The 26,168-nt window shown below is 45.6% G+C and overlaps 2 protein-coding genes across 3 annotated transcripts in view; both read right to left on the bottom strand.

Annotated features, from left to right (window-relative positions):
- nup214 (nucleoporin 214) overlaps positions 1 to 13,950 on the bottom strand; it is a 113,244-nt gene extending 99,294 nt beyond the window's left edge. The window contains 11 exon segments of the mRNA XM_048259276.1: positions 2,028 to 2,186; positions 4,014 to 4,140; positions 4,535 to 4,613; positions 5,759 to 5,865; positions 7,217 to 7,320; positions 7,765 to 7,828; positions 11,594 to 11,664; positions 11,978 to 12,176; positions 12,289 to 12,440; positions 12,903 to 13,098; positions 13,743 to 13,950. Coding sequence (XP_048115233.1) covers positions 2,028 to 2,186; positions 4,014 to 4,140; positions 4,535 to 4,613; positions 5,759 to 5,865; positions 7,217 to 7,320; positions 7,765 to 7,828; positions 11,594 to 11,664; positions 11,978 to 12,176; positions 12,289 to 12,440; positions 12,903 to 13,098; positions 13,743 to 13,784 — 1,300 coding nt within the window. The 5' untranslated portion in view covers positions 13,785 to 13,950.
- Positions 13,951 to 20,892: 6,942 nt separating this feature from the next.
- LOC125305084 (nucleus accumbens-associated protein 2) overlaps positions 20,893 to 26,168 on the bottom strand; it is a 45,494-nt gene continuing 40,218 nt past the window's right edge. For both annotated transcript variants that reach the window (XM_048259695.1, XM_048259696.1), the window contains exons 3-6: positions 23,578 to 23,754; positions 22,583 to 22,688; positions 22,069 to 22,166; positions 20,893 to 21,606 (exon numbers count right to left, since the gene is read on the bottom strand). In XM_048259695.1, the coding sequence (XP_048115652.1) occupies positions 21,062 to 21,606; positions 22,069 to 22,166; positions 22,583 to 22,688; positions 23,578 to 23,754 (926 nt within the window). In that variant the 3' untranslated portion in view covers positions 20,893 to 21,061. The remainder of the gene's footprint in view (positions 21,607 to 22,068; positions 22,167 to 22,582; positions 22,689 to 23,577; positions 23,755 to 26,168) is intronic.

The following is a 26,168-nucleotide window of genomic DNA, read 5'->3' as shown; positions in this document are numbered from 1 at the left end:
TGTAGCTATGTCTGAGAGGCAATCCAAGATCCGTGCTGAAACCAAGGGGTCATCAGGTGGAAAGGACAGATAGAGCTGTGTGTCGTCTGCATAGCAGTGGTATGAGAAGCCATGCGAACGGATAAATCTGTCCCAAGGAGGTGGTGTAGATAGCAAAGAGAAGGGGGCGGTGTATAGAGAGAAGGATGCGGTGATTGACCGTGTCAAAGGCAGCCGATAAGTCAAGGAGAATGAGTACTGATGACCGAGCGGAAAGAGCCGTTTCGGTAGAGTGGCCGCTTTTGAACCCAGACTGATTTGGATTCAGAAGGTTATTCTGTGAAAGGAAGTCAGAGACCTGTTTGGAGACTGCTCGTTCAATGCCTTTGGATAGGAAAGGCAGGAGTGAGACAGGGCGGTAGTTCTCGACTTGAGCAGGGTTGAGAGAAGCTTTTTCTTAAATGCTTGGTGTTACCGGGCCATTTTGAGCAGCTGTTGGAAATGTGCGGAGGTTAGCGAGGCATAGATCACATGTGTGATAGCTGGAGGCGATGGTCGGGCTGATGGACTGAAGTAGGCTTGTAGGTATAGGGTCCAGCGAGCATGTGGTAGGACGGCTGCATGTCAGGAGTCTAGATACTTCACTCTCGGAGAGAGGCGTGAATGCTGAAAAAGATGTTCCAGCTTTTGTTTGTAAAAAATGAGGCGAGGGTATCTGCAGTAAGGCTGGATGGAGGAGGAGGAGGCAGCTGAGGGTTGAGTAGCGATTTGAAGGTTGAGAAAAGTTTCCGAGTGTCTGTAGCGCTGTTGATTTTGTCATTGTAGAAAGCCGTCTTAGCAGCATTGATGCTGGCTGAGAAGGAGGTCAGGAGTGTCTGGTAGTTTTTGAGGTCATCAGTTAGTTTGGATTTGTGCCATTTCCTCTCCGCAGCTCTGAGTTTGGTGCGCTGCGATCGGAGGGTATCATTTAGCCATGGATGAGAGTGTTTGGATCAAGCTGGCCTTGTGGTAAGAGGGCACAGCTCGTCTAGACACGAGGTCAGTGTGGACCAGAGCGAGTCTGTGGCCTCACTAATGTTGACGATAATAATTACCGTTTTCATTTCAAACATCATGATTATCACTGTTGATTGCTGCGGTGTGGAAACCGTGTGTTTAATCCTTCCCAGCTTCGTCCGAGCCTGCTTTTGACACACAGTAGGCCTGGCACAATGGAACAAAACTGGTACCCGACTGATTCTGTTGTCTAATTGATGGTTTTAACTACGATTCGGATTAGGCTACACCTGATTTTAAAAAGGTGGAACTTTTTCACCGCAAAATGTGCACTGTATCATGTGGCCACTCTGTGTCTTTATGCTCGCGTCCACATTAAATCCATTCCACTCACGTTATCAGGAGAATATAGTAGCCTAAAGTTTTATTTTGAACGCTTACTTTGGTCTCACTCACTGCATCCAAATAACAGAAATAGCAAACTCCAAGTTATGGTAGGGTAAGTTAAGCTATAAGCACATAGCCAATTAAACATGAAGAAAACCATTTCAGCTTGAAACTATTTCAGCTTGTGTGGGCCTATCAGTGCTTTCTGAACATATTGAACACACTTTTCGAAATACTGTGATAATACCGAAAACCGTGATCATTTTGGTCACTATAACCGTGATCATTTTGGTCACTATAACCGTGATCATTTTGGTCACTATAACCGTGATCATTTCGTGAGGTTAAATGTTACATCCCTAGTTGTCTTCTTTCTTTCCCATTTCAGCCCTGACTGACAATACAGTTGTATCGTATCGTATGTTGTACTGTATGCATGTGTTTGTGTGTCTGTGTGTGATGCATGTTGTATGCGTGTGTGTGTGTTCGATGCATGTTGTATGCATGCATGCATGCATGCATCGTGTCTGTGTTTGATGCATGTTGTATATATGCGTGCGTGTCTGTGTGTGTGTGATGCATGTTGTATACATGCATGTGTGAAATGTATGTTGTATGCATGCATGCGTGTGTGTGTGTGTGTGCGCATGTTGTATATTGCTCACCTGCGCTGGGTGGCCTCTCCCCGTCCAGGGCTAGGCTGGTTGCCGGGGCGACCAGCTGCTTGGCCCCTGGGTTCATGTTGATCATGGAGAAGGGGCACAGCACGCCGTCCGTGGACAGCATCATCAGTGTGGGGGCCGCAGGAAGCTTCTTATCGTCCGCTACAGACAACACACACACACACACACACACACTAAATTCAAACAGAACGATACATGTATGGACAAGCACACTTGTGGGTGTGAAGAGTAGTCTGGTTAAGTGCATTAATATTCTACTGCACTGCTTAGTCTGGGTTCTCTCTCTCTCTCTCTCTCTCTCAGACCTGCATTGATCTCTGTCTCTCCTCTAGCGCCCGGCGTTCGGCCCATCTCCCCTTCTCTAAGCCCGCCCGTCTCCTTCTCCAGCACGCGCCCGTCTCCCTTCTCCAGCACAGCGCCCGCCCGTCTCCCTTCTCCAGCACCGCGTCGCCCGTCTCCTTCTCCGCACCCGTCGCCCGCCCGTCTCCCCTTCACCAAGCGCAGCGTCTGTCGCCCCGCGTCGCCCGTCTCCCTTCTCCAGCACCGCGTCGCCCCGTCTCCCTTCTCCAGCACCGCGTCGCCCACGTCTCCCTTCTCCAGCACCGCGTCGCCGCCCCGTCTCCCTTCTCCAGCACCGCGTCGCCCCGTCTCCCTTCTCCAGCACCGCGTCGCCCCGTCTCCCTTCTCCAGCACCGCGTCGCCCCATCTCCCTTCTCTAGCGCCGCGCCGCCCCGTCTCCCTTCTCCAGCACCGCGCCGCCCCGTCTCCCTTCTCCAGCACCGCGCCGCCCCGTCTCCCTTCTCCAGCACCGCGTCGCCCCGTCTCCCTTCTCCAGCACCCCGGCGTGCTTAGCCCGTCGCCCTTCTCAGCACCGCGTCGCCCGTCTCCCTTCTCCAGCACCCGCGTCGCCCGTCGCCCTCTCCACCGTCTCCCCCATCTCCCTTCTCCTTCTCCGCCCAGCGCCCCACGTTCTCCCTTCTTTTTCACCAGTGCGTCTGGACCCGCAGAGGGCATCCGAGGGCTTTCAGGAGCAACACCCGTCTCCCTTCTAGACCCGGCCGAGGGCATTCCAGAGCGCCCGCCCGTCTCCTTCTCCAGCGTTAGACCCGGCAGAGGGCATTCCAGAGCAACACCGCGGTGCGTTAGACCCGGCAGAGGGCATTCCAGAGCAACACCGCGGTGCGTTAGACCCAGCAGAGGGCATTCCAGAGCAACACCGCGGTGCGTTAGACCCGGCAGAGGGCATCAGAGGGCATTCCAGAGCAGCACAGCACTTACTTGATGAGCGGATAACGGCAGGATATACGTGGCTGTCTGTCTGAGACCAATCAGGCTAGAGATGCGTCTGTGTGTGTCTGTGTGTGTCTGTGTGTGTGTAGGAGCGACATGTCCACCTGAGGTACAACACAAGGCCAATCTCAAAGTTGCTGAAGAGACACATTTAACACAACCAGCCCTCACCCACCCCCACCCAACCCCAATGCACAAGAGACTAGAACTTTCGGTGTTGTAGCACTTCCAGTGTTGTGGTGTGTAGTCAGTGGATCTGAAAGAGCTCAAGGCCCGTACTGCAGTTGTGGTGTGTAGTAGGTAGATTGTATGTATGTATGTGTGTGTGTGTGTGTGTGTGTGTGTGTACACTGCAGTTGTCTCTGGCTGTCAGTCTTCATCAGCTTCCCACTCGCCCTCCTCACCCTTCCAGACTGCGAGGGTTCACATAGTGTGATTGTGTGTGTGTGTGTGTGTGATTGTGTGTGTGTGTGTGTGTGTTACTTGGACATGTTTTAATCAAAACACACAGCGGCCAGGGTGACCTGCACCCTTCACAGCTCTTCCACCTGGTGAGGGCCTGCATGTGCAATTCAGAACGTTGGCGTGGACTTGCTGCACCCATCAGAACTGGAGTGAACACACAGGTGGCAGCTATGGCGGACTCTGTGTGTGTGTGTGTGTGTGTGTGTTACTCACAGATGTGAATCTCATCCTGACTGGTGAAGTCGATTGCGACACCCAATGGCAGTGTGTCATCACTGTTCTGAGTGACAGGAAGCTCCGCCCTGCTGGCATCCTCCAGCAGCCACAGCTCCCAATTAGTCTGAAACGCACACAAAACACACACACACACACACAATATAACATGCACACACACTCACAACCACAATATAACATGCACACACAACCACAATATAACATGCACACACAATTCAAGTTATTCGCATAGGCACACACACATAATACATACTTCCTCATTAGACACGATTATTTGGATAAAAACTGCTTCCAATTGACTAATGACTATAGCCCTCAACAAAGTACACATAAACACACACACACACACACACACACACACTTAGACTAAAATCTGAAAAAGGTATAAGAGAGATGTGGGTTTAGTTATAAAATGATAAATGAGTGAATGATGCAGATAGCTGCAGCAGTTAAAGGGCTGTGAGACACACACACACACGTTAAAGGGCTGTGAGACTGACCGCAGGCTGCTGTTTGTCCTCCTGTTTGGCGATGATGCTGACCTCAATGGAGGCTGCAGACGCAGCAAGCACCAGATCCCTGGAACAGCGGGAGACTGAGATGAGCACACACACACACACACACACACACTCACAGTACACTACACAACTCACACACACACACACTCACAGTACACTACACAACTCTCACACACACACACACACACACACTCTCACAGTACACTACACAACTCACACACACACACACACACACACACACACACTCACAGTACACTACACAACTCACACACACAAACACACACACACTACACAACTCACACACACACTCACAGTACACTACACAACTCACACACACACACACACTACACTACACTACACACTCCACAACTCACACTACACTACACACCTCACACACTAGGGACGGTCATGATTAATCAAAGATCGATAATTGATTATTAAGAATTTCGTCGATCACGTTAATTTGTTATCGATTAAACTAATGCAGGTTAGGCTAGTATGAGTCTTGAAGCAATGAAATGAGTTTCACTGTATGGCAGCAATTAAATATTTTACCATCCGGGGGCAATATTTGACGCCATAGTCAGTTACCTGAGAGCTTCCGTTTTGATTTGAAAAGTAGTCAGTTACCTGAGAGCTGCCGTTTTGATCTCAAAAGTAGGCCTAATCATGAAGAGGTCATGGTGAAGTGTGGCGTGCGACCATTTTGATTTAAAAAAATAACGACAAATCCGCTTGGAGCTCCTGTGGAATTTTGATTTCGCGATGAGGACTCTGTTTAAGAACGATGGCTTGCAGCTGTAGGTTCCGCTGCTTTTAGAGCACCGCAGCGCATAGACTACATCTTCAAGTTTAGCCTAACCAACATCCAGTTTAACTGCCACAAGTTGTTCTTCTTATAATAAAGATTTCATCGAGGAAAAACACAATGTATTCTTGTATTTCCATTGCATTTGTAATTTATAAAAAGTGAAATAAATAATGAATTTTAATATAAAAATATTAATGATTAATCGATAGTTAATTCTCCGATCGACTAAGAACATTTAATCAAATGCCCATCCCTACTACACAACTCACACGCTCACTCATGTGCATGCGCACATCCCCTGAGTCTTCATAAACATACAACAGGCGCTCTGCACTTATACAAACAAACAAAACACACACACACACACACACACACACACACACACACGTACGTACCAGTCCTCAATGTGGCAGAGGAAGTAGTGGTGCTGTCTCTCTGTGCAGGTGCCGTACACCAGGTCATTAAAGTTCAGATACCTCTCTGCCCTTTTCTCATCCTTTTTCTGGAACACACAGACAGACACACAGACAGACGCACAGACAGACACACAGACAGACACACAGACAGACACAGACAGACACACAGACACACACACAGACACACACACAGACACACACACACAGACACACACACACACAGACACACACACAATATCAATCCCTGAATAGCTGAAAGGTGAGATGTAAGCTAAACACAGATGTGTCAGCAGCAGTTGGACGAATATCAACACAGCATGCGCTAGAAAAGATCACCGTCTTCTCTCCATGCCTGCTGACTGAGGCAAGCATCACACAGGGAGGGTGGCACACACATCTGTGGTGCACTGACTGGCACAGACTGGGGAATGTGTGAACTTCGAGACCTTGGAAGTCTCTTTGAACGCAAAATACAGAAATAACACTGACAAGGTCTTTACCTTCAGCCCTGTTTGAAATGGTGAGCTACTGTTGCGCATCATACAGTATATATCGATCATAATATTATATATACTTCATTTGGCTGACGTTACCACCACCATCATATAATACCTGTTGAGTAGCTGTTGTGAATATGAGTGTGTTCTAGACAAAGATTCTTTAGAACACTGATTTAGAATGGTTAATGAACCATCTCGGTCCTAGGTCATAAATTGTTAGCCAAGGACCCCCTTGATGTGTTATTAAACCCATCGACAACACTACGGCAAATGTAAAAATACATTAAGCTAATCCTAATAATTATTTTAGCCGCAAGCACTTTGAGATGGAGCATACAATGTGTAAAAATTGCATTTGGGGCTTTCTGCTATATGAGAGCAATCATTCTACTATTATTCCCAGTCAGTATCATGGAAAATATAATGTTCAAATATGCGACAAATTAGTATAATGGCATTGTATAACAACCCTCATAGTAAAAGGTATATTTAAAAAATGTCAAATGTATTAATTTGTTGCTTTTATTTTTCCTTCCAACTTGCTGAGGCCCCCCTGGCACCCCCTCACGGCCCCCGGCCCCCACTTTGAAAACCACTGGGCTAGATCTCAAGCTGGGAGAGAGTGTTTTACGCTAAACCAGAAATGGTGAAGGAGTTCATGAAGTGTGTAGATTGTGAGTACTGTATGTGTGTGTGTGTGTGTGTGTGTGTGTGTGTGTAAGTACTGAATTCCACATATCAGGAATGATTTGGAAGCATTCTAGCTTCCTGAACACCGTGCGGGTAAGGTGTCCCATATTGTGAATGACGAGACTGTATTGTTATGCATGACTGGTGAGTTTTCCAGGTCATGAATTAGACGGTGAGTGAGTGTTTTGGACGCGACTTTTCCAGGTCATGAATTAGACGGTGAGTGAGTGTTTTGGACGCGACTCACGGGCAGGGACACGACCACAAGCTCGGGGGGCGTCTCCGGGGAGCCGTCCGCTGCTGCATACGCCACCGCAAAGTTAAAGGTGCTCAGCCACAACACGTCCAGCACTGCAGGCAAACATCACACACACACACAGAATGAAAATTCAGCATTCAAACAATTCAATGATTTAATCCAAACTGCATTAAATCCAATGAAATGAAACTCCACACTGGTCCCACATAAACAGGAGCTTCCTGATCTTCAGAGTGTTATGGAAGAGCTTCCTGGAGTGCTATGTGAGAGTGTTATGGAAGAGCTTCCTGGTTCTCAAAGTGCTATGTGAGCATGTTCTGGAGGAGCTTCCTGGTTCTGAGAGTGCTATGTGAGCGTGTTCTGGAGGAGCTTCCTGGTTCTCAAAGTGCTATGTGAGCGTGTTCTGGAGGAGCTTCCTGGTTCTGAGAGTGCTATGTGAGCGTGTTCTGGAGGAGCTTCCTGGTTCTCAAAGTGCTATGTGAGCGTGTTCTGGAGGAGCTTCCTGGTTCTCAGAGTGCTATGTGAGAGGTGCTCACCTTTAACAGGGTTGTCTGAGCTGTAGAAGCTCGGACAGGGGATCACCTTCTTCTCCTGCAGGGCCTTTTGGGGAAGAGAACGAAAGCAATGCAGTGAGGCGGTATGTGTGTTATGGCAAAAATCACAATCACCATTATTTTGGTCAAAAATGTAATCAACAATTATTCGGGGGTTATTACATAGTGATGACATACTGTGGTGTGGCATAGGCCTATTCATGGGTCCCTTTCCAGAGGTGTATACAATCAAGCACCTAGATTATGAATGCAGACTGCATGGTGCTTGATTAATACACCTGTGGAAAGGGATCTGTGGAAACCCATGAATACAGGCATTTTGGATCAAATTCAGTGACATGTTCGCTGATGATCTGATAAAAATGGCCTTTTCTTTAGAATTTTACTTCCGTCATGTTTGTAGGCTTGCCTACATCTCTGCTTGCATCTGCACTGCTTGGCCCTCTGCAGCAGCAAATTAGCAGCTTTTCTCTCTCCTCTCCTACATGTTTTCATTAGTTAGCTTTTCTCTCTCCTCTTCTACATGTTTTCATTAGTTATCTTTTCTAGGGTCACAGTAGCACTGATTGAAACCACAGGTTGATAGCTGGATGGCTAATATTTAAGTTAATCACGCTGGTATGGTGTTTAGTTTCCCCACATGTTTTCTAAGTTTTCACCATTAAATGTAATGTTTTCTCCTCTGGGTCTTGGAAAATACGTTTCATAATCCATTGGAACTGAAGGAGTAAACGATCAGTGTTCATGATTTAATAGTAACGTTCGCCTGATGCTATCCACCTGCACTAGTAGAAGTAGACTAATTGACAAGCTGTAACGTGCTGATTTCAAAAACCAAGAGTGTTTTAACGTTAGATTAGTCATCTTGTCATAACTTCTCTGAGTAGTTTGGTCACCTCGATTGATAGTAATGATAACAAACTTAGCAGTTTAACGAGCAACTAATGACCTACAGTGGGTCCCAGTTAAGTTTGGACGGGTTCCTTCATGAATCACGCACCCCATTTTCTCAGCAGAAATGGCACAAACTGCAGTTGACACAAACAACCACAAGGTGTCACTTGGGAGTTCTGCCACTTCTATTTTTGATGCGACTTGACTTAACTGCTTCCATGACGCAGTGAGCCATTACCAAACATATATGATAATACAATAGCGTGAGTTTATACATCTTATACCCTATTTGTCACGGTTACTTATAGATGTGATAGTGTAACGATAAAGTTTATGAGACTTTCAGCGGGGGCACGGAACTTAAATTGATCCACGGTAGTTTAAGCTTACACTTAAAACAGACAAAACATTCTAATATGAAAATGTAGATGCAATTGTTGTAAAATGGTGCAGCTCCTTTAAGAAAGCCCATGTGCAGCAGGGATGGATGGAAAGAAGCGAGAGGGATGTGTGTTAGAACTTAGATGCATGTGGAAAAAGTAGGCGTGCTGTTGAGACTGGGCGAGTCATATTCAAAATAATGCAAAAAATAATCCGCCCAGATAAAACCAATTATCCTCATTCATTGCAACCGCAGCATGCCTGCTTTGCCGACGTTCAAGCGAAAAAAGACATCAAAGCACCGTTTTTGCGTTTGAATGTAGCACTAATTTTTTTAAACAGCTGGACAAATGATTTAGCTAATTGATTATAGCCTGTACACCAGCAATTGTTGAACATTTACCTGTACAAGACAGTAGCCCAGCCTAACAAGCATGTTGCATGTTGTAGGCCTACTGTAGAAATTTCACTTAAATTGCAACTGCAACATGCCTGCTTGCCGACGTTCAAACGACAACGAAAAAGATATCAAAGCAACAAGAGGGTTGAGTCTGAATGACACGGAGTTCAGACTCATATTGCTCCTCATAACCATCTATAAAAAAAGTGTTTTTTCTTTTCTTTTTGAGCACGTCCGAATCCCAGGACACAACGCACTGGACCTTATAATAGGCTCGAGATATAATTCCAAAGGGGGCAGATAGGGGCCTACTGCACTTAAAACTTAAAAAGATTGAACGAAGCTTCCCGAAATTTGAAATTGCGATCAGTGACTGGCATCGGGTGAAGCTTTTCGAAGTTGAACAGGCTATTAAAAACTATTTGCGCACCTCAATGTCACAGGAGAGACTGGGCTCTCCTTCTATAAATTGAAAAAGATGTTGTGCTACCTGCAAAATGGCCTATGATTTCATTGCTGAGTTGCATTATTAAACTTTGACTAACGTTTCGATGTTTTTGACTAACCAACATCGAAACGTTAATCAAAGTTTAATAATGTGCTGCACATTTTACTAAAGAATAAAGAAAATTAAGAAGACATCTGAGCTGCACCGGCGTCTCTCCTTCTCTCTAACACTTTTTGGCTTTGGCTAAATATTTCTAAAATCATTTGAGTTTCACTAGTCACATGTTTTAACAAGGAACACTTGTTATTGAACTAATAACAGACGTGTGATGAAAATTGACTTTATTTTCCATATGGAGAAATAACATTTCTAAGCAAGGTCAATCTTGCCAAAAAAGCCCTCAAACCTGAAAACACATGAGGCAAAAGTGCAAAACATCACAAAACGAACTAAACTAACACGCGCATATTTTTGTATTGCAATCATTGTAGCCTACAGTTGTAACAGCGCGTAACAGTCGTTTTACTCCCCGTACATGCTCATTATAAAGAACGTTTAACGTGTCCCAAAAACAGCTATCAACTAATCACTAAACGTCTTATAAACAAGTATTGCCAGGAGCAACCTTGCAAAAAATTATAACAATAGGACTAGGCATTTATATGGCTCTGCTCCTGCCTAGATTCGAACTCAGAACTGCCTGAAAGTTGCAGAAATGTTCTGGAAATACGCGCATTAACCCACTCGACCGTCAGACAACGCTATCTGCTTCGAGTAGGCCTATTGGGTAGGACTGTAGCCTACACTGGTTACTGTGGCACAGTCTTGAGTGACCGAATTCGTTTTCCTTTGTCATATGAATGCTGTCATGTTGTTAACATTACTGTTAAGGAGATGCTGAAGGCAAAGGCTATATTTAACATTGTTAGTGTAGTAAAACAAAATCAGAACTATTCACAAGGTTTCTGGGCAGCATATTTATGTTCTGTAGCAAGCGAACTTCTCATGACTGCCGACAAAGTAGCCTACTGCCAGTTGACGAAGCTCTCATTTTAAAACATTACTGAGAGACAGGCACTGTACAATCAAGACATCTTGCCACTGAATCCAAAACTATATTTAACATTATGTACAAAGCTTATAGGCTACAGTGGACTAGCATGTTGCAGGGGAGGCTAAAAACACAGAGAAACGCACTGAAAACTCGGCCAATCACAGCCCTTGCTGTCAAGTGCTCCGCCCGGTTCGACCGTGGAACGCCACAGCGGACTATGCTGCCCCCAAGCAGCTGCAGTTGTTCTTACATTTCACCCAGCTGCGTGAATCACCTTGATGGTGAATGAAGTGTCAATTCTTAACTGGGACCCACTGTATTAGTAAACCGACTGCACGAGCACACACACAACCCAAAACTGCTTGAGTGGCCTGTGCACAGAGGGGAGGTGTGTGTCGAGTGTGGGGCGTAAAGAAGCAGTGTGCTGTACGAGTTGAAACTTCCTATTTTCGAAACACTCTTTCTAAAAGGAATGTGGCAAAACAATCTTTTTTTCTTGATTATACTGTTTTTGTGATCGCTTGGAGCCAGTATTGAGGTCGAAATTAAAATGTGATTAATTGCACAGTCTAACCAACTTGTGTGTACTGAATAACTGGTGTGTGTGTGTGTGTGTGTGTGTGTGTAAACTCACTGGTGTGTACTGGATGACTGTAGCATCCTGCTTCCCAGCTGCCACCTGCTTTCCTTTGGGGCTCCAGCACACTGTACACATAACATCCAAACACATCACACACACACACTTTACAGACACAAAGCCCAAACACATTGTACACACACAGCATGAAGCCCAAAATCATCACACACAAAGCCCAAAAACATCTCACACACACACACACACATACACACACACGTGTGCTGAAACTGAACAAACAGTGACAAACATTAGTACGAACATGTTGTCTGAACAGTTTAGTCGCTTTTAGTCTACACATTCCATTTCAACGGTAACCCTCGTCCAGCTCCCATGTATGCTCGCTGGGCAGCAAGGCTGAAAAGGTCAGAGGTCATGTCTTACCGCAGGTGATTCCCACGGCGGGGGGGAGCTGGGCTGTCACCTTGACCTCACTGGTGACCTCCAGGACCATCATGCTGCCGTCCGACAGACAGGCAGCCAGCATGGACGCCTGCACTGGGTTCCACTTGAGGTCCTGCACCAGGGTGCCCGAGTCACTGCCTGGCCGCAAAGACGCGAAAGGGGCCTTCTCCTGCCTGGCCTGAGGAACAGGGGACAGGAAGAACACCAAACATGATGATGCAACCCCCCCGAATTTCGTTATTTGTTTATGGTGTGATAATTGGCACGCCCTGCACATCTGGTGGTGTTACCTTGTTGAGAAAGGAGCGCACGTCGTAGAAGGCCATGGAGAGTCCTGCCTCCTCGGACATCCCGCAGGCGGACACAGTGAGCTCATCACTGCTCAGAGCCAGGTGGTGCAGGGGCAACTCCACTGGCACCTCCAGAGCTTTTACCCCCTCCACTGAGGTCAAGGGGGAAGGAGGAGAGAGTGAGAGAGAGAGAGAGAGAGAGAGAGAGAGAGAGAGGGAGAGAGGGATGGGGAGGAGGAGGGATGGGGGGGGGAGGGAGGGATGGGGGAGGGAGGGAGGGGAGGAAGAGTGGGAGAAAGAGAAAAGCAGTCAGCAGACGATTCACAAAGCATTATTTTGGAGTGGATATACTCCGTTTAACTGATTATGATTTCAATGGGCTACATACAATTTCAACAAATTCCTTGGTGCCGTGAATACACATCCCCGAGTAATGGTGTGTGTAAGTGGAATGACGGTAAGCTAGATGTCACGTGTGTAGTTACTCTCAGTGAGGAGATGAACAGCAAATGTCACAGCAGGACAAAAATGTCACTACCGTTTCATTATAATAAAGTTGAATTCAATCTAATTATATGCCACTTTAGTCAGGTCCACGTCATCGCTTCACTTACCGATTTCATTTGGGTTGCCCACGTCCTTGACGGCATCAATGATGTCCTTCGTAAAGAAAACTTTCAGTGTTCGGTCAAGCCCCACGAATGTCAGTCCAAACTTATTCGACACTGCAAGCAAATTGGATCTGTCTTTTGGTAACTCTACTGGCGAGTCAAAGACGCGGATTTTCTTCATCTGTCGGAATTGAAAATCCTGCAATGTGGAATATAAAGCAATAGCATTAGTTCATTAAGTGTTCAAATGTTCCTGCAGCACTTAAGCGTTGTGTTATAACATGTGTTTCCATCGGTACCAGTACCATGGTGTCTTGTCAATTAAGTTAGCAAGTCTTTCACCTTACATACCTTAACGCATGCTGGGCTATCACCCACCAAACAGTAAATGTAATGACCCAAACATTAACGTTATATCTGAAATCCGCATCAAATACCCTAATGACAAGACTGCAGCAATACAACTTAGCAAGAGAACATGTGTAGCTTACATGACGCGACTCGCTAACTTGAAGCGGCGCCGAATTTCAAGTTTCAAGTACGTTCAAAAACTCAGCTACCCAGTTAGCAGAGGGTATCCTTGTCTGGGACAGTAAAATAAGCTAGCTACCTAGCTAGCAAACATTAGCTGACTGTTAGCTACTTCTCACAGGATAAGCGGCTCTGTGAGATGACCTCAACATAAGCCAAATAATACAAACCTGTACACTATGCTGTCAATGCAACTACTCAATGTCTCCAAATATGTGACAATACACAAGACCAGCTAGCTAAATGTCTGTAGCTTTACAACTGCTAAGCTAACGTGTGATCATGACAGTCTAGCTAAATATCCACTCTTACCTTCATTTCCCTCTCGGGGAAAGAGTCAGGGTCGTCACTCATCTTAAATCACAGAATAGGGTGGCACCTCGGTGCCAAAAGTCAAAGATCAATACAAATTCCAACTACTTAGTATCGAAGTTTTTGAGAAAAGTACTAGTATGGTAGTAGTGTGGAGCTTTCTGTCATGCACCCATACCGCGCTCCTGTTTCGGAAATGACGCAGTTAAGGCTCATTCGACTTCAAGCAGCGCTGCGCAGATCTTGTTGAACATGATGCATGTTTGCATTGTTAAAAAGTCCGGCGTCACGTTCAGCAAGATCTGCGCAGCGCTGTATGAAGTCGAATAACCCTCATCACTAACAGAGTTTGTGATGAACTGCCTGCAGACTAAGAACAGGACTTGGTTATTTTTATTCCAGGTGTTTTTCAGTGGTCACGTAGGCTACTATACAAGTTAGTAACTATACATAAATAGTGTTCTTGATAGGAAATTACATTATTTTGATGTTCTTTGTAAAAGAAAATGCTAAAACGAATGCTAGGCAGTTAGGCTACTTTCAATAAAACCATTAGGCTAGGCTACACTAGTACAAGGTGTTCTGTTAATCATCTTTTTAATTGAATTTCCTTTTTTTTTTTTTTTTTCCACAATTTGTGTATATAATGTGGGAAAAAATGGCTATCTATAATTTCTCTATATAGGCCACTCACTCTCTCTCACACACACACACACACACACACACTAGTGAGGACATGGACATGTGGTGGTGAAGAAGGAGTTTTATTAGAAAGCAGACATTTCAGTATTGCATCTGAAAAGAAATCAGTTACTCAATAAACTACACAATGTCAATCCAAACTGAATTTGGTGGAAGAGGGAAAAACATGAACAGTTCAATGAAATCATTTATTTTGTAACATCAAAATTGGCATTTTGCTTTAGGCTTAAATTTTGTTGCTTGAGTCAGAAGGCGCGTATATAGTAGAACACTTACGTATATATAGATAATTAGGAAGGTGCGGCGCTCCATTAGATCTGCTGTATTTTACATTGAAACACTCACTTCCAAGTTTGCATGGTTACAGCCCTTTGGGGCAAAGCATGGCTCAATCCTCAAGGTTCAACAACATTTGAAAGAAATCTGACACCAGTTGATCAGCTTCTCACATCCTCAACAACCACAACCCTCCTCAGACCACCAAAACACTGAAAGAGTGGTGTGCAGTCTGTTGCCCCGGTAACCTCGAGGACCGAAGTTGGCACGACAACAACAAGCCACCAGTCTGGACTAGCACACATAAGACTAAGCAAAGCTACAAGGCAGGATTCACAGGAGCTATACGCGCCGTTCCCGGCGCCCACCAGCCTCGGCTGCCCTTTCCTTGTGATTGTCAGCGCTCTGAACACATGGCTTTGAAAGTTTGCTTTCGACCCACACCACAACTTTCACACGTATACAAAACTTTTGAAGGATATAATCATCATTCCTCTTTTTTTATATTTTAAAGTGCTGGCATTATTTCCTAGAACAAGGACACTCAAAGTTAGTGCAGTTCACTGAATGTGGTTGGACTTTACATGTGTCGTCATCAGAACACTGTAAAAAATCGTCCAATTCTACATTATTCCAAATAAATTGAGACAGTATTGGTTTGTGCTCTGGGTCATTGCTCTGAAACAAACCAAATAATTAATGGTAGCCAGTCATTTTGGTCTTGATTTGTAGTATATTTTAGCAGTAGCTGTATATGGAAAGACAATGAATGACCCAAACATTCTTTAACAAACAGTTCCCTCTGCATATACCCAATAGAGAAACTTTGGGGAAGTTTTGTGAACCAAAGCAACTACGCCTAGACCTGCATGCGCGACCTCAGTGACCCTGAGCCAGGACATCGGCGAGACACAGCCTACCGCAGCCAGAGCTCTGTCCACGTTGTGACAGAGGTTTGGTATTGCATCTACAGTGAAAGCAATTTGGTACGGTGGCGTGAACATCACCGACGCACTGCACACACGCACAGCTAAATACATTACAAATGGAGGCGGCAGAGGCTTAAGTAGCACTTGCGTGCCTTCTCTCAAACCTGTTTACAGATTTCTGTCAAGAGCCAACCACTAACCTTGACATTGTGCAAAAGCAATTACATTAGCAAGTAGTGCTGATCTTTAGAGACCAAAGGTCTATGTTTTTTTTAAGGAGAAAGCTGCAGCCACGTAAATGTACGTCAATAAATTAACGTGGTGCATACTGAACAAGTATATAGAAGCTATCACATACAGAGCTAACCCTCCGTGCTAGCCTTGACATTCTCTGAGTTCAAGCTCAGCTTCTAGTGCAACTTCACATTATTTCAGCGCTCTCGCATTTTGAGAAAAGAGTTAATAGGGGTTTGACGTGTGGGCAACTTTAACATAAACATGTTTATGTCAACTTTAACATAAACACACACATACACAAAAGTATGTGGCATTAACAAGAAAAATACAAAAAATGACAACAAATGATTTTGGGTTTAAATGAAGTAATGATGACAGGGGAAGTCTTTTTCAAACATGACATGTGAAAGGGAGAAATGACAATGCAATTTCTACTTGGCCTAATGGAGCTGTAAGCATGCATTTGTTCTCCTGTGAAGCAGGACAGGGGTTAGGGACCTCAGTATGTGTTATCCATGCCATGCTGAGAGAGGGCGTCTTACTCCTGTCAAATAAGAAAGAGGTGTACAGTTCACTACTCAGTAAGACTGCTGGCCAACTTCTTTAAAACTGCAGTATTGCGACTGAACCCCAGACATGACACTGAGAAGTTGGATTTGTTTCATTTTGGTGTGAACTATCCCTCCAGATAGAAGGGCTACCAGTTGGACTGATTTGACGAACTGTCAAAATGTAGTTGAGTGACATTTCAAAACTGCATGGTCTACTGAATATGAAAGAAAAAAAGTTAATAATTCAGTCAATTATTACAGGCTGTGATTAATTATCTACGAGAAACATATCATTTTTGAAATCCTTTACCTAGTGACCATTTCTTATAAATACTGTATGTATCCATGGCAAGCTTTAACTCTGTTGTCTCTAGATCTGTACACGTATGTTCAAGGAAATCAAACAGAACTTAAGGTTTTCACATGAATTGACACATCAATCACTACAACGGAAGATAACAAAATGGATGACTTTAGAGGAGGTTACAAGAATATCGTACAGGTCTTTTTCACTACTTGTTTCTAGAAGCGTATAGGCAGAACAGTGCTGTTTCTGCAGAAGAGCAAGCAGCAACCATCGTCTGACCTTGAAAGAATCTGCATACGCGTCAGGACAGACACGTCAAGGGTGAGGGGAGGGGCTTCTGCTGACATCGTGCAAAACAACATTTGAAATGTGTTTGAGCCTTAGTCCGCAGTGCTGTAAGCAAGCTCATGTGCAAACCCAAGAATTCAACCATCCTCTCAAATAAGGCACTGATCCAGACCTCTTGTTGTCTACATACACGACAGGGTTTCTGTCTTTCTGTGAAGAACTCAACTCTCTGCTTCTCTGTGTTTACATGAAGGATTCAACAGTTTTGTGTTGCACTGGGCTTCGTGGGAAAGCATGAAGTTTGTTTTCAAACCCCAGAAAGACATCAACAATAACAGCAACAACAACAACAGAAAAATGAAAATTGGAAGAATGAGTCAGCCGATGAGCAGCAAATGGAACCTGCATGCAGAGTTGAACATCCTCCTTGTGAGCCCAGCAGAGAAGGATAATGACGATGCTGTTTAGATTCATTATTTTCTACAGAGAAGCGCACAAAAAATAGCTGTTAAAAACATTGCCACCGGTCCTAATTAGAGGTCGTTATGCAGTGTCCCATGCCCATGGAAGACCCTTTCTTTGCCTTTCTAACTACAGTACAAAATAGACATGCCCCACATCACTGTGGACTCTGAAGCAGAGTTGGGCCGCTTCTGTCCGAGTCAGAACCTGGGTGTGACTGCACGATGTAGTCAACACACGTGTGTACGAGGCCAAAGCACCTTCTCACACTCCACACACCATTAGAGTGTTTGTGGGGCACTGGTACGTGTGTGTGTGTGTGTGTGTGTGTACTGTGAACTTGAGCAGTCCTTGAGTGTACATTCACTTGACCATGCTCCTCTTTGCCACCCCCCACCGCCCCCCCCCCCCCCTTTGCCCCTTGCCCCTAGCTGTGTGTTTGATTGTAGCTCACAAACACCCATGTAAACGTATTCAAGTTCTAGTGCAACAAAACACCCTGTGTTCCATGTGAAGAAAGCGGACCATTCCCCAACGCATCCCCCATACCCTAGATGTGCATGTTAAACAGCACATCACATCACATCGCTGCTTCACCCAGAAATGGCACAAAACTGCCTCAAATGTGAGTGGCATGCAGATCAGAGGCTCAAACAAAAGAGACTGTCTGCTTCTGATCATCAAATTTGGCAAACAAAAATGTATTGGATAATACATGTACAATGTTTCTGGTTTGTTTTTTGTGTGTGTAAGTGTGTGTGTGTGTGTGTGTGTATGTGTGTGTAAGTGTGTGTGTGTATGAAATGTATTCCACACTTTTCTGGATTGATCTATACAATTTGGAAAACGATAAAACAACAGCAAACAAATGCTTGATATCAACCTGGTTGACGTCTGTTCAGAAACCGAAGTTGTTAACCCTGCCGGGACACAGTGAAGACCCTGCACAGCCCTCGCCATGTCATGATGGAAGTTCTTAAACACCATGACTTCTGGCACCATTTTCCCTTGATGTGAGTGAGTTTGTTTTCGTCTTTGTCTGATCGTGAGAACAGTGCTTCAGGTTGAAAAGCATACACACAGTACATACATAGGGTGCTGTTTGTACTTGAGAGAGAAGGCATGACGCTCCCCACAAAAGCCACTCTCATCGGTGTCCTTCTCTCTACATGGGCCACAGCGTCGAGCAGTTCCAAACTGATGCAGAAACAAATAACACGAAACCAAAAGCAAAAGTAACACATTTGGGGAAGGGGCTCAGCGCTTGTAGTGTCACTGGGTGGCGTCCCCTCTCATCGCTGTGCTGTGCTGTGGCGGAGCGGAACGGAGCAGTGCGCTAGTCATTACTAGTCTTTGCGTGACTGTACGCCTCATTTCAACAGACACACGAGGCAGACAGTAGAAAAGACAGGGGGGGCACATGACTCTTCCTTTTAACAGTCTGTACTTGGCAGCTCCAAAAGTCAAACCACGACGGCTGGCCTGTCCCTCTGTCCTCTTCAAGTGCAAATGCAAGAAAGCCAGCAGACAAAAAAAAAACATTTGTAGTAGTTTCATCATTTAATAATTTACTGAATCAGAACCAAAATGCAAAGGCTCCGAATTGCTCACGGAAAACCTCCTACGTCGAAAAATAAAAATGATCCTGCGCATCTCACCCTCGAGCAGACAGACAGGACTTTCCTCCAGAGTCAAAGCCATAACAAATATTTCTGGATTCAGGAAAAAAAGGTGAAAAGAATCTCCCCAAACCGTCCTCAGGCGACAGCAGCAGTTTCTTTTCTTCATGAAGAGCAATTAGAGGCAGTTTGTTTGTTTTTCATTATGCATGCAAGCATTTTTGTGCATATTCTGGCAATATATTCTGAGTGCCTATGAGGGTTAGTTTCTTTGTTTGTTCTTGTTGCAGGATTGCGACTCCTAGTGCAGCTGAAGCGAGCGAGGCCTCTGCCATGTTCTCACCGCCAGTTACATCAGCGCTGTGACTCACAAGGGTGAATAAGTGAACAGCGCTGTGTGAATGTGTGTGATTCAGCAATCAGCTTGGGTGAGGTGACTACATGTTTCATGTTAAGTGTGTGTGTGTGTGTGTGTGTGTGAGAGTGTGCATGTGTGTGAGAGAGAGAGAGTGTGAATCAGCAAGCGGTGTGTATGTGGTGTGTGTACATGTGCTGTTTAGGTGTGCACGTTTGTGTGCATGTTTGTGTGTGTGTGTGTGCGTGTTTGTGTGTGTGTGTGTGTGTGAGCAAGCTTGAATCAGCAAGCAGTATGTGTGGGGTGTGTTTACAATGTGTGGTTTATGTGTTTGTGTGTGTTTTGACATCTAAACAGACACAGGCATTGCCTTGATTAATTGACTCTGGCACAGTGAGGGTTTCTAGACGCTCTGCACACAGAGGGAATCTCATAAACTATACCACGTATGCGCAGCACTTTCTCACTACAGCTAGTCATCTACAATTTAGATTATTTCTCCACTTGTGTGAAGTGCTTGGCAAATAGCTAATACAATGCTAACTGCTAAAGATACTAAATGTAGTTTATTACATACTTAGTAGTAAACTGTGTTTCAAAATCAAGGCCACTTTGAGTGATTCTGAGAACATCTCCCTCTTTCCAAGCAGTGTTCCTAGAAAGACGGATTCACTTATAAAATGTGTTTTCATTAAAACAATGTATTATTCGACTACGATCTCATCACATACCAAATGTGCACGGGCCTCACTAGGAGCCCTGCCACAGACAGAACTGGCTACTTTGTGTTGACCACTCACACACACACACACCACACATCAAGTGTGTGTTACACACTTGCTGTGTCAATGTGCAACTCGGGTGTCAGTTCCCTGGAAATGCCAAATCTGGAAATGTGAATTAGTGCCAGATCTGGGCTAGATTTGTTCAAATGTCAGTGTCTATCTATGTGTGTGTGTGTGTGTGTGTGTGTGTGTGTGTGTGTGTGTGTGTGTGTGTCTGTGTGTGTGTATGTTTATGATGGCATGTGGCATTGGGTTTATGTTTGTGTTGTATATGGCATGCAGCATTGTGTGTCTGTGTGTGTGTGTTCAGCCTTGCCTATGTTTGTTCAGAGTGAAGGTACCACTCACTAGTCTCATATAGAGCCACCTCTGCACTGCAGTATGTGTGTGTGTGTGTGTGTGTTTGCTTTCTGTGTGTGTGTGTCGGTGTGTGTGTGTGTGTGTATGTGTATGTCGTTGTGTGTTTGTTCTCTTTGTGTGTGTGTGTGTGTCAGTGTGTGTGTGTGTCGGTGTGTGTTTGTTCTCTGTGTGTCGGTGTGTGTTTGTTCTGTGTGTGTGTGTGTGTGTGTGTGTGTGTGTGTGTGTGTGTGTGTCAGTGTGTGTGTGTCAGTGTGTGTTTGTTCTGTGTGTGTGTGTGTGTTTGTTCTGTGTGTGTGTGTGTGTGTTTCTGGCGCGGGGAGGTTCCTTTGGAGAGCAGCGGTGGCTTGACGCAGGAGAAAAAGAGGGAGAAGCCGAACGGAGAGGAGGAAGAGGAGGAGAAAGAGGAGGAGGAAGAGGAGGATGAGAGGAAGATGAGCGAGGGCTAACGTTACTGCCCGTTAATCCTCAACCCTTCGGGTAACTCTGCGCTGCTCTGTCCATCTTGCAAGGCGCTCGTCCCCTCTCCGCCTGGAATGAGCGGCATTGGCATGGACCCCAGTGCCCCGTCCACCTCCTCTCCTGCCTGGTGCTGCTCCTGGTCCTCCTCCTCCACCTCCTCCTCTCCGACCCCATGGACCCCCCCGACCACCTGCTCCCCCTCAGGGGCCTCCGCGGGGGGGCTAGGGCCCGGGCTGCCCCCGTCCAGCTGGAGGTGAGTCCTCAGGTCCTTGCGTCCCTCGTACAGAGCCTTCAGCTCGGCCTCGAACGGCAGTGACAAGCCGCCCACGACCGACGACGGCCCCAGGGCCAGTCCCGTTGCCGCGGCGACGGCCACACCACCGCCACTGCGGTACACCTCCATTCCGTCGGGCAGCATGGACTTGATCTTGGGCAGCCAGCGCTTCCGCACGCGCCGCGCGTTAGTGCACATGTCCGCCGCGATCACGTTCATCTCACTCTCCTTGAAGTTGGGGGCGAAGTTCTGACAGTACACTGAGAGAGAGAGGGAGAGAGAGAGGAGAGAGAGAGGAGAGTGAGAGAGAGGAAGAGAGAAAGAAATGGAGAGAGAGAGAGAGGGAGAGAGAGAGAAGGGGGGGGAAAAGAGGGAGAGAGAGGAGGAGGAGAACGAGTGACAGGAAAAAGAGGAGAGGTGAGACACATCATTACATAATCTTAAATCTATAATCTAAATCTAATTTAACACAAAATATAAACTAAAGTGTGTAAGAGTTCATATAAATGTGATACGTATCCATCATGCAGATCACAATACACACATCCAACCAGCTTAAACTGACATTACACACACATCCAACCAGCTTAAACTGACATCATACACATCCACACTGAAATATTTAGGCACATGTAAAATAAATCAAAGCCATCAGTGGCTGTGCGTCATGACTGGTGCCATAGGACACCTGGACACTGGGGCACTCTGAAGAGGACACTCACGTTTGACAGCGTTGAGCACTCGACTGTCCAGGGGCTTCCGGCTGGGATCGCTGGTGGACGAACGGATTCCCGTCCCACAGCTGTTGGCCAGGGTGTTCCTGCGTGTGCACAAACCAGCCACCAGGGGGCCCCGTCAATACCATCCTCATATGAGAGCGCAGCCAGAGCTGAACCCCACCTCCCCCTTCAGGCCTCATTATGTGACACGGGGCTGAGGGCCACCAGACGGCACAGAACCGTCTCAACAGCAAAACACCATGGCAAGATGAATGAAGCACATTCTCTACAAGACCAGTTGCGAGAGTGTTACTGTGTTTTCAAAGCGTGCACTTGGCATAGATAGATAGATAGATAGATAGATACTTTATTGATCCCCAGCATGCACTGGGAAGGGACATTTGTGGTTAGCATGTGCAACTTCTGTAGAATGGTAAGAGACAAAACCATTCAAAAGGAGGCAATTCATCAGTGTTCCCAGCATCCATAATGGTCCACAGAACCTGTCCACACTGACCTGTCGAAGAAGGTGGCGAGCAGTCGACGCAGCAGCACCTTGTGTTTGATGCCAGCGCACAGGTGGCAGTTCATCAGCTGCCCACGCGTCATAAACACCCCAGAACCTAAAGCACAGAGAAGAGTGTGTGTTTAGGTGTGTGTGTGTGTGTGTGTGTGTGTGTATCGGTCAGTATGAATACTTTCACATGAAACACTGTATCTCTTGAGTTTTTCCAGTAATGTAGTATACTGAACGCATGTAGTAGACTGGAAGGTTGTAGTATACTGAACGCATGTAGTAGACTGGAAGGTTGTAGTAGACTGGAAGCATGTAGTAGAGTGGAAGGTTGTAGTAGACGAAGGTTGTAGTATACTGAACGCATGTAGTAGACTGAACGCATGTAGTAGACTGAACGCATATAGTATACTGAAAGGTTGTGGGTTCAATTCTCGGCTAGCCCTATTGTGCCCTTCAGCAAGGCACTTAACCCCGTTGTTCTGGTGAGACTGGCCCTTATAGTGATTGACAGATACAAGTCACTTTGGACTTTCCAAAGTGACCTTCTTGAGCACATGAGCTTTAATTTCAGTTGTAGTTCTGATTCCCCGTAGCCTGCTGTCATCAGAATAGTCCAGTAGTGACTAATGATAGCTGGAGCTATTTACAGTCGGGGGACCAGGTTTACTGACCTCATACAACTTCCATTACAGGTTCTTCCCCATGCACATTAGTTCATGCGCCTGGACATGACACACACACACACACACACACACACACACACACAGCAACTCTCACTCTCTTTCTCACACACACACACACACACACACACACACATACACTCACAGAAACCCTCTCCCTCTCTCTCATACACACACACACACTCACACACACACAAACACAACCACAGGCACTCACACAGATGCACAAACACAGGCACTCACACACACACACACACACACACACACACACACTGTCACAGTGAAGCACAGCATGGTGCTCTCCGGCCGGCTCACCTGCCACCAGCTCCAGCTTCTCTCCCGGGTCTCCCTCCGTGTAGAGCTTGGGGTGGCACCGGTACCCGATCTGACTGATGAGGCTGGCGGGCAGTGCCACCAGGTCCCTGCGCAGCAGGACGCAGTTGCGGCTCTCCAGCGAGATGGGCATGGCCGCCATCTCAGGCTTATCCTGCACTGTAGAGCACACCAATAGTGTGTTACTTACACAGCAGACACACACACACACTCTCTCTCACACACACACACACACACACACACACACACACAAAGACATACAATAAACACTAACGAGCTCACAGACGTTTACACAGCAGACACGTGCAGAAAAGGAATCAAATTCCTCTCAAGACGCCGAGGACAACATCAGATGTTTCCATGTAACGTTCTGGAAATGACATGAGGGGTTACCTCAGTGCCAAGTGCTACTAAAGTAGAAACAAGTCATCTCAAGATTGCACTGGTAGCAACATGAAGTGCTGATTTCAGAATCAGCACATAGAAAGACATATTATCCGGCTCTTCACAATGCTAGTAGAACGCTAGTAGAACGCTCTATTGACTTGAATGGGATTTCCCAACGTTCTACCCAACGCTCTTCACAATGCTAGTAGAATGCTAGCAGAACGCTCTATTGACTTGGATGGGATTTCCCAACATTCTACCGGCCAATTATATTCATGTAATTACCGCTGCATACATATAATGACCGCTGCCAATGGAAACAGGTTTTGTGTTTCTGATTCACGTCTTTTATTTCACTCTGCAAGTAGTCCGGTCACTTCTTGCAATGGAACTTCATTTAAAAGTGAAAGCAGACGGTTGATCAGCTGTGTTCTAAAGAATGTTTCAAGTTCAGCGTGTGTTGCAAACTATTTGTTTCTCAGCAAAAGCCACAACGAAACAGTAACAAATAAATGTAATATCATGTGAAGTTTCTTTTTCTTGTGTTGGCAAGTAGCCGGATAATAAGGGGAAATAAGTCCCTTCAGGGCGAAGCAAGACCAGTCCAGTTCGCCCTGTCAAAGCTTATTTTCCCGATAATGACCAGCGTTCTATACATTGTCCATTACATATAGAAATATATCAAGTGAGCAAACATCAAATGTTACTACAGGAGAAATAATAGCTAGTGATGAGGAAGATGAGGAGTGCACTGTCAAGGGATGACCACACCTTGTACAGCATGTTCACTAAAAGTGCATCTTCTACCTAGGTGCTCCACAGAGAGATTCAGGAGGTGCTTTGTTCCTACAGCAATCAGACTTTTTAATAAGAACTGCTGAAATAGAAATAATTAGAAATAACATTAGAAATAATGTCTAATCTGCTGCTATGTATTGTGTGTCTTTTCTCATGACACCCGAATATATTGACATCTGATGCTTTTTGTGAATGACTATGACTGACTCATCACTGCAGTGATGTTAAAGACCTTTTAATATGAATAACTAACTCACCACTGCAGTGATGTTAAAGACATTTTAATATGAATAACTAATTCACCACTGAGTGACATTTTGTTATGTAGAAGTGTGACTAGTAAAGCTGCTGTAAAGACCTACAGATGTATAGGAAGTGTGGTTCTAGTGTAGTGTGGTTCTAGTGTAGTGTGGTTCTAGTATAGGAAGTGTGGTTCTAGTGTGGTGTGTGGTTCTAGTGTAGTGTGGTTCTAGTATAGGAAGTGTGGTTCTAGTGTGGTGTGTGGTTCTAGTATAGGAAGTGTGGTTCTAGTGTGGTGTGTGGTTCTAATGTAGTGTGGTTCTAGTATAGGAAGTGTGGTTCTAGTGTGGTGTGGTTCTAGTATAGGAAGTGTGGTTCTAGTGTGGTGTGTGGTTCTAGTGTAGTGTGGTTCTAGTGTGGTGTGGTTCAAGTATAGGAAGTGTGGTTCTAGTGTGGTGTGTGGTTCTAGTATAGGACGTGTGGTTCTAGTGTGAGGTGGTGCATGGGACTAGGCGCTAAGTAGACATTATTAAGGATGGCAAGGCTGTCACTCATACTCTGCAGTTCAGCTTCTTTTTTGCTCTCTATGGAACTTCCTCTTTATGGAACTTCCACACAGGCTGACACAGGCGTAGTGTGTGTGTGTGTGTGTGTGTGTGTGTGTGTGTGTGTGTGTGTGTGCCCGTGTTTGGAAATACATGGAAATTAAATGGAAATCTGAATGTAAAAGAAGCCAGATGCCACATCATGCCAGTGTGTTTACGCCAGATTACCCTCAGCATTAGGGTCTTCTCCGAGTGAGTGTGTGTGTGTGTGTGTGTGTGTGTGTTTTATCGCAGCTCTCGAAGCTAAAGTTTTCATGGAAGTTAAAGCCCAGAGTGTGTGTGTGTGTGTGGTAGCATCCCCAAAGTGCAGGCGCAGTGCTTTGGCAGTCTTGCTGGTGTCATGGATACCCCTGAAGCGCCCACACTCGCGTGCCCTTGTGATGCACTTGTGCTAAATTTGCTAAAATATGGTGTGGGTGTCTTATTCTACCCCTGTGCCTCTTTTATATGACCTCTGCAAACTGTCAATCACACACACACACACACACACACACATACACATTATACACAGACACACACACATGCAAGTGCACACACAAACAC

Source organism: Alosa alosa, chromosome 12, assembly GCF_017589495.1.
Source record: "Alosa alosa isolate M-15738 ecotype Scorff River chromosome 12, AALO_Geno_1.1, whole genome shotgun sequence".
NCBI lineage: Eukaryota > Metazoa > Chordata > Actinopteri > Clupeiformes > Clupeidae > Alosa > Alosa alosa.
The sequence above is the reverse complement of the archived record's forward strand: the minus strand, read 5'-3'. Positions and strand labels throughout refer to the sequence as shown.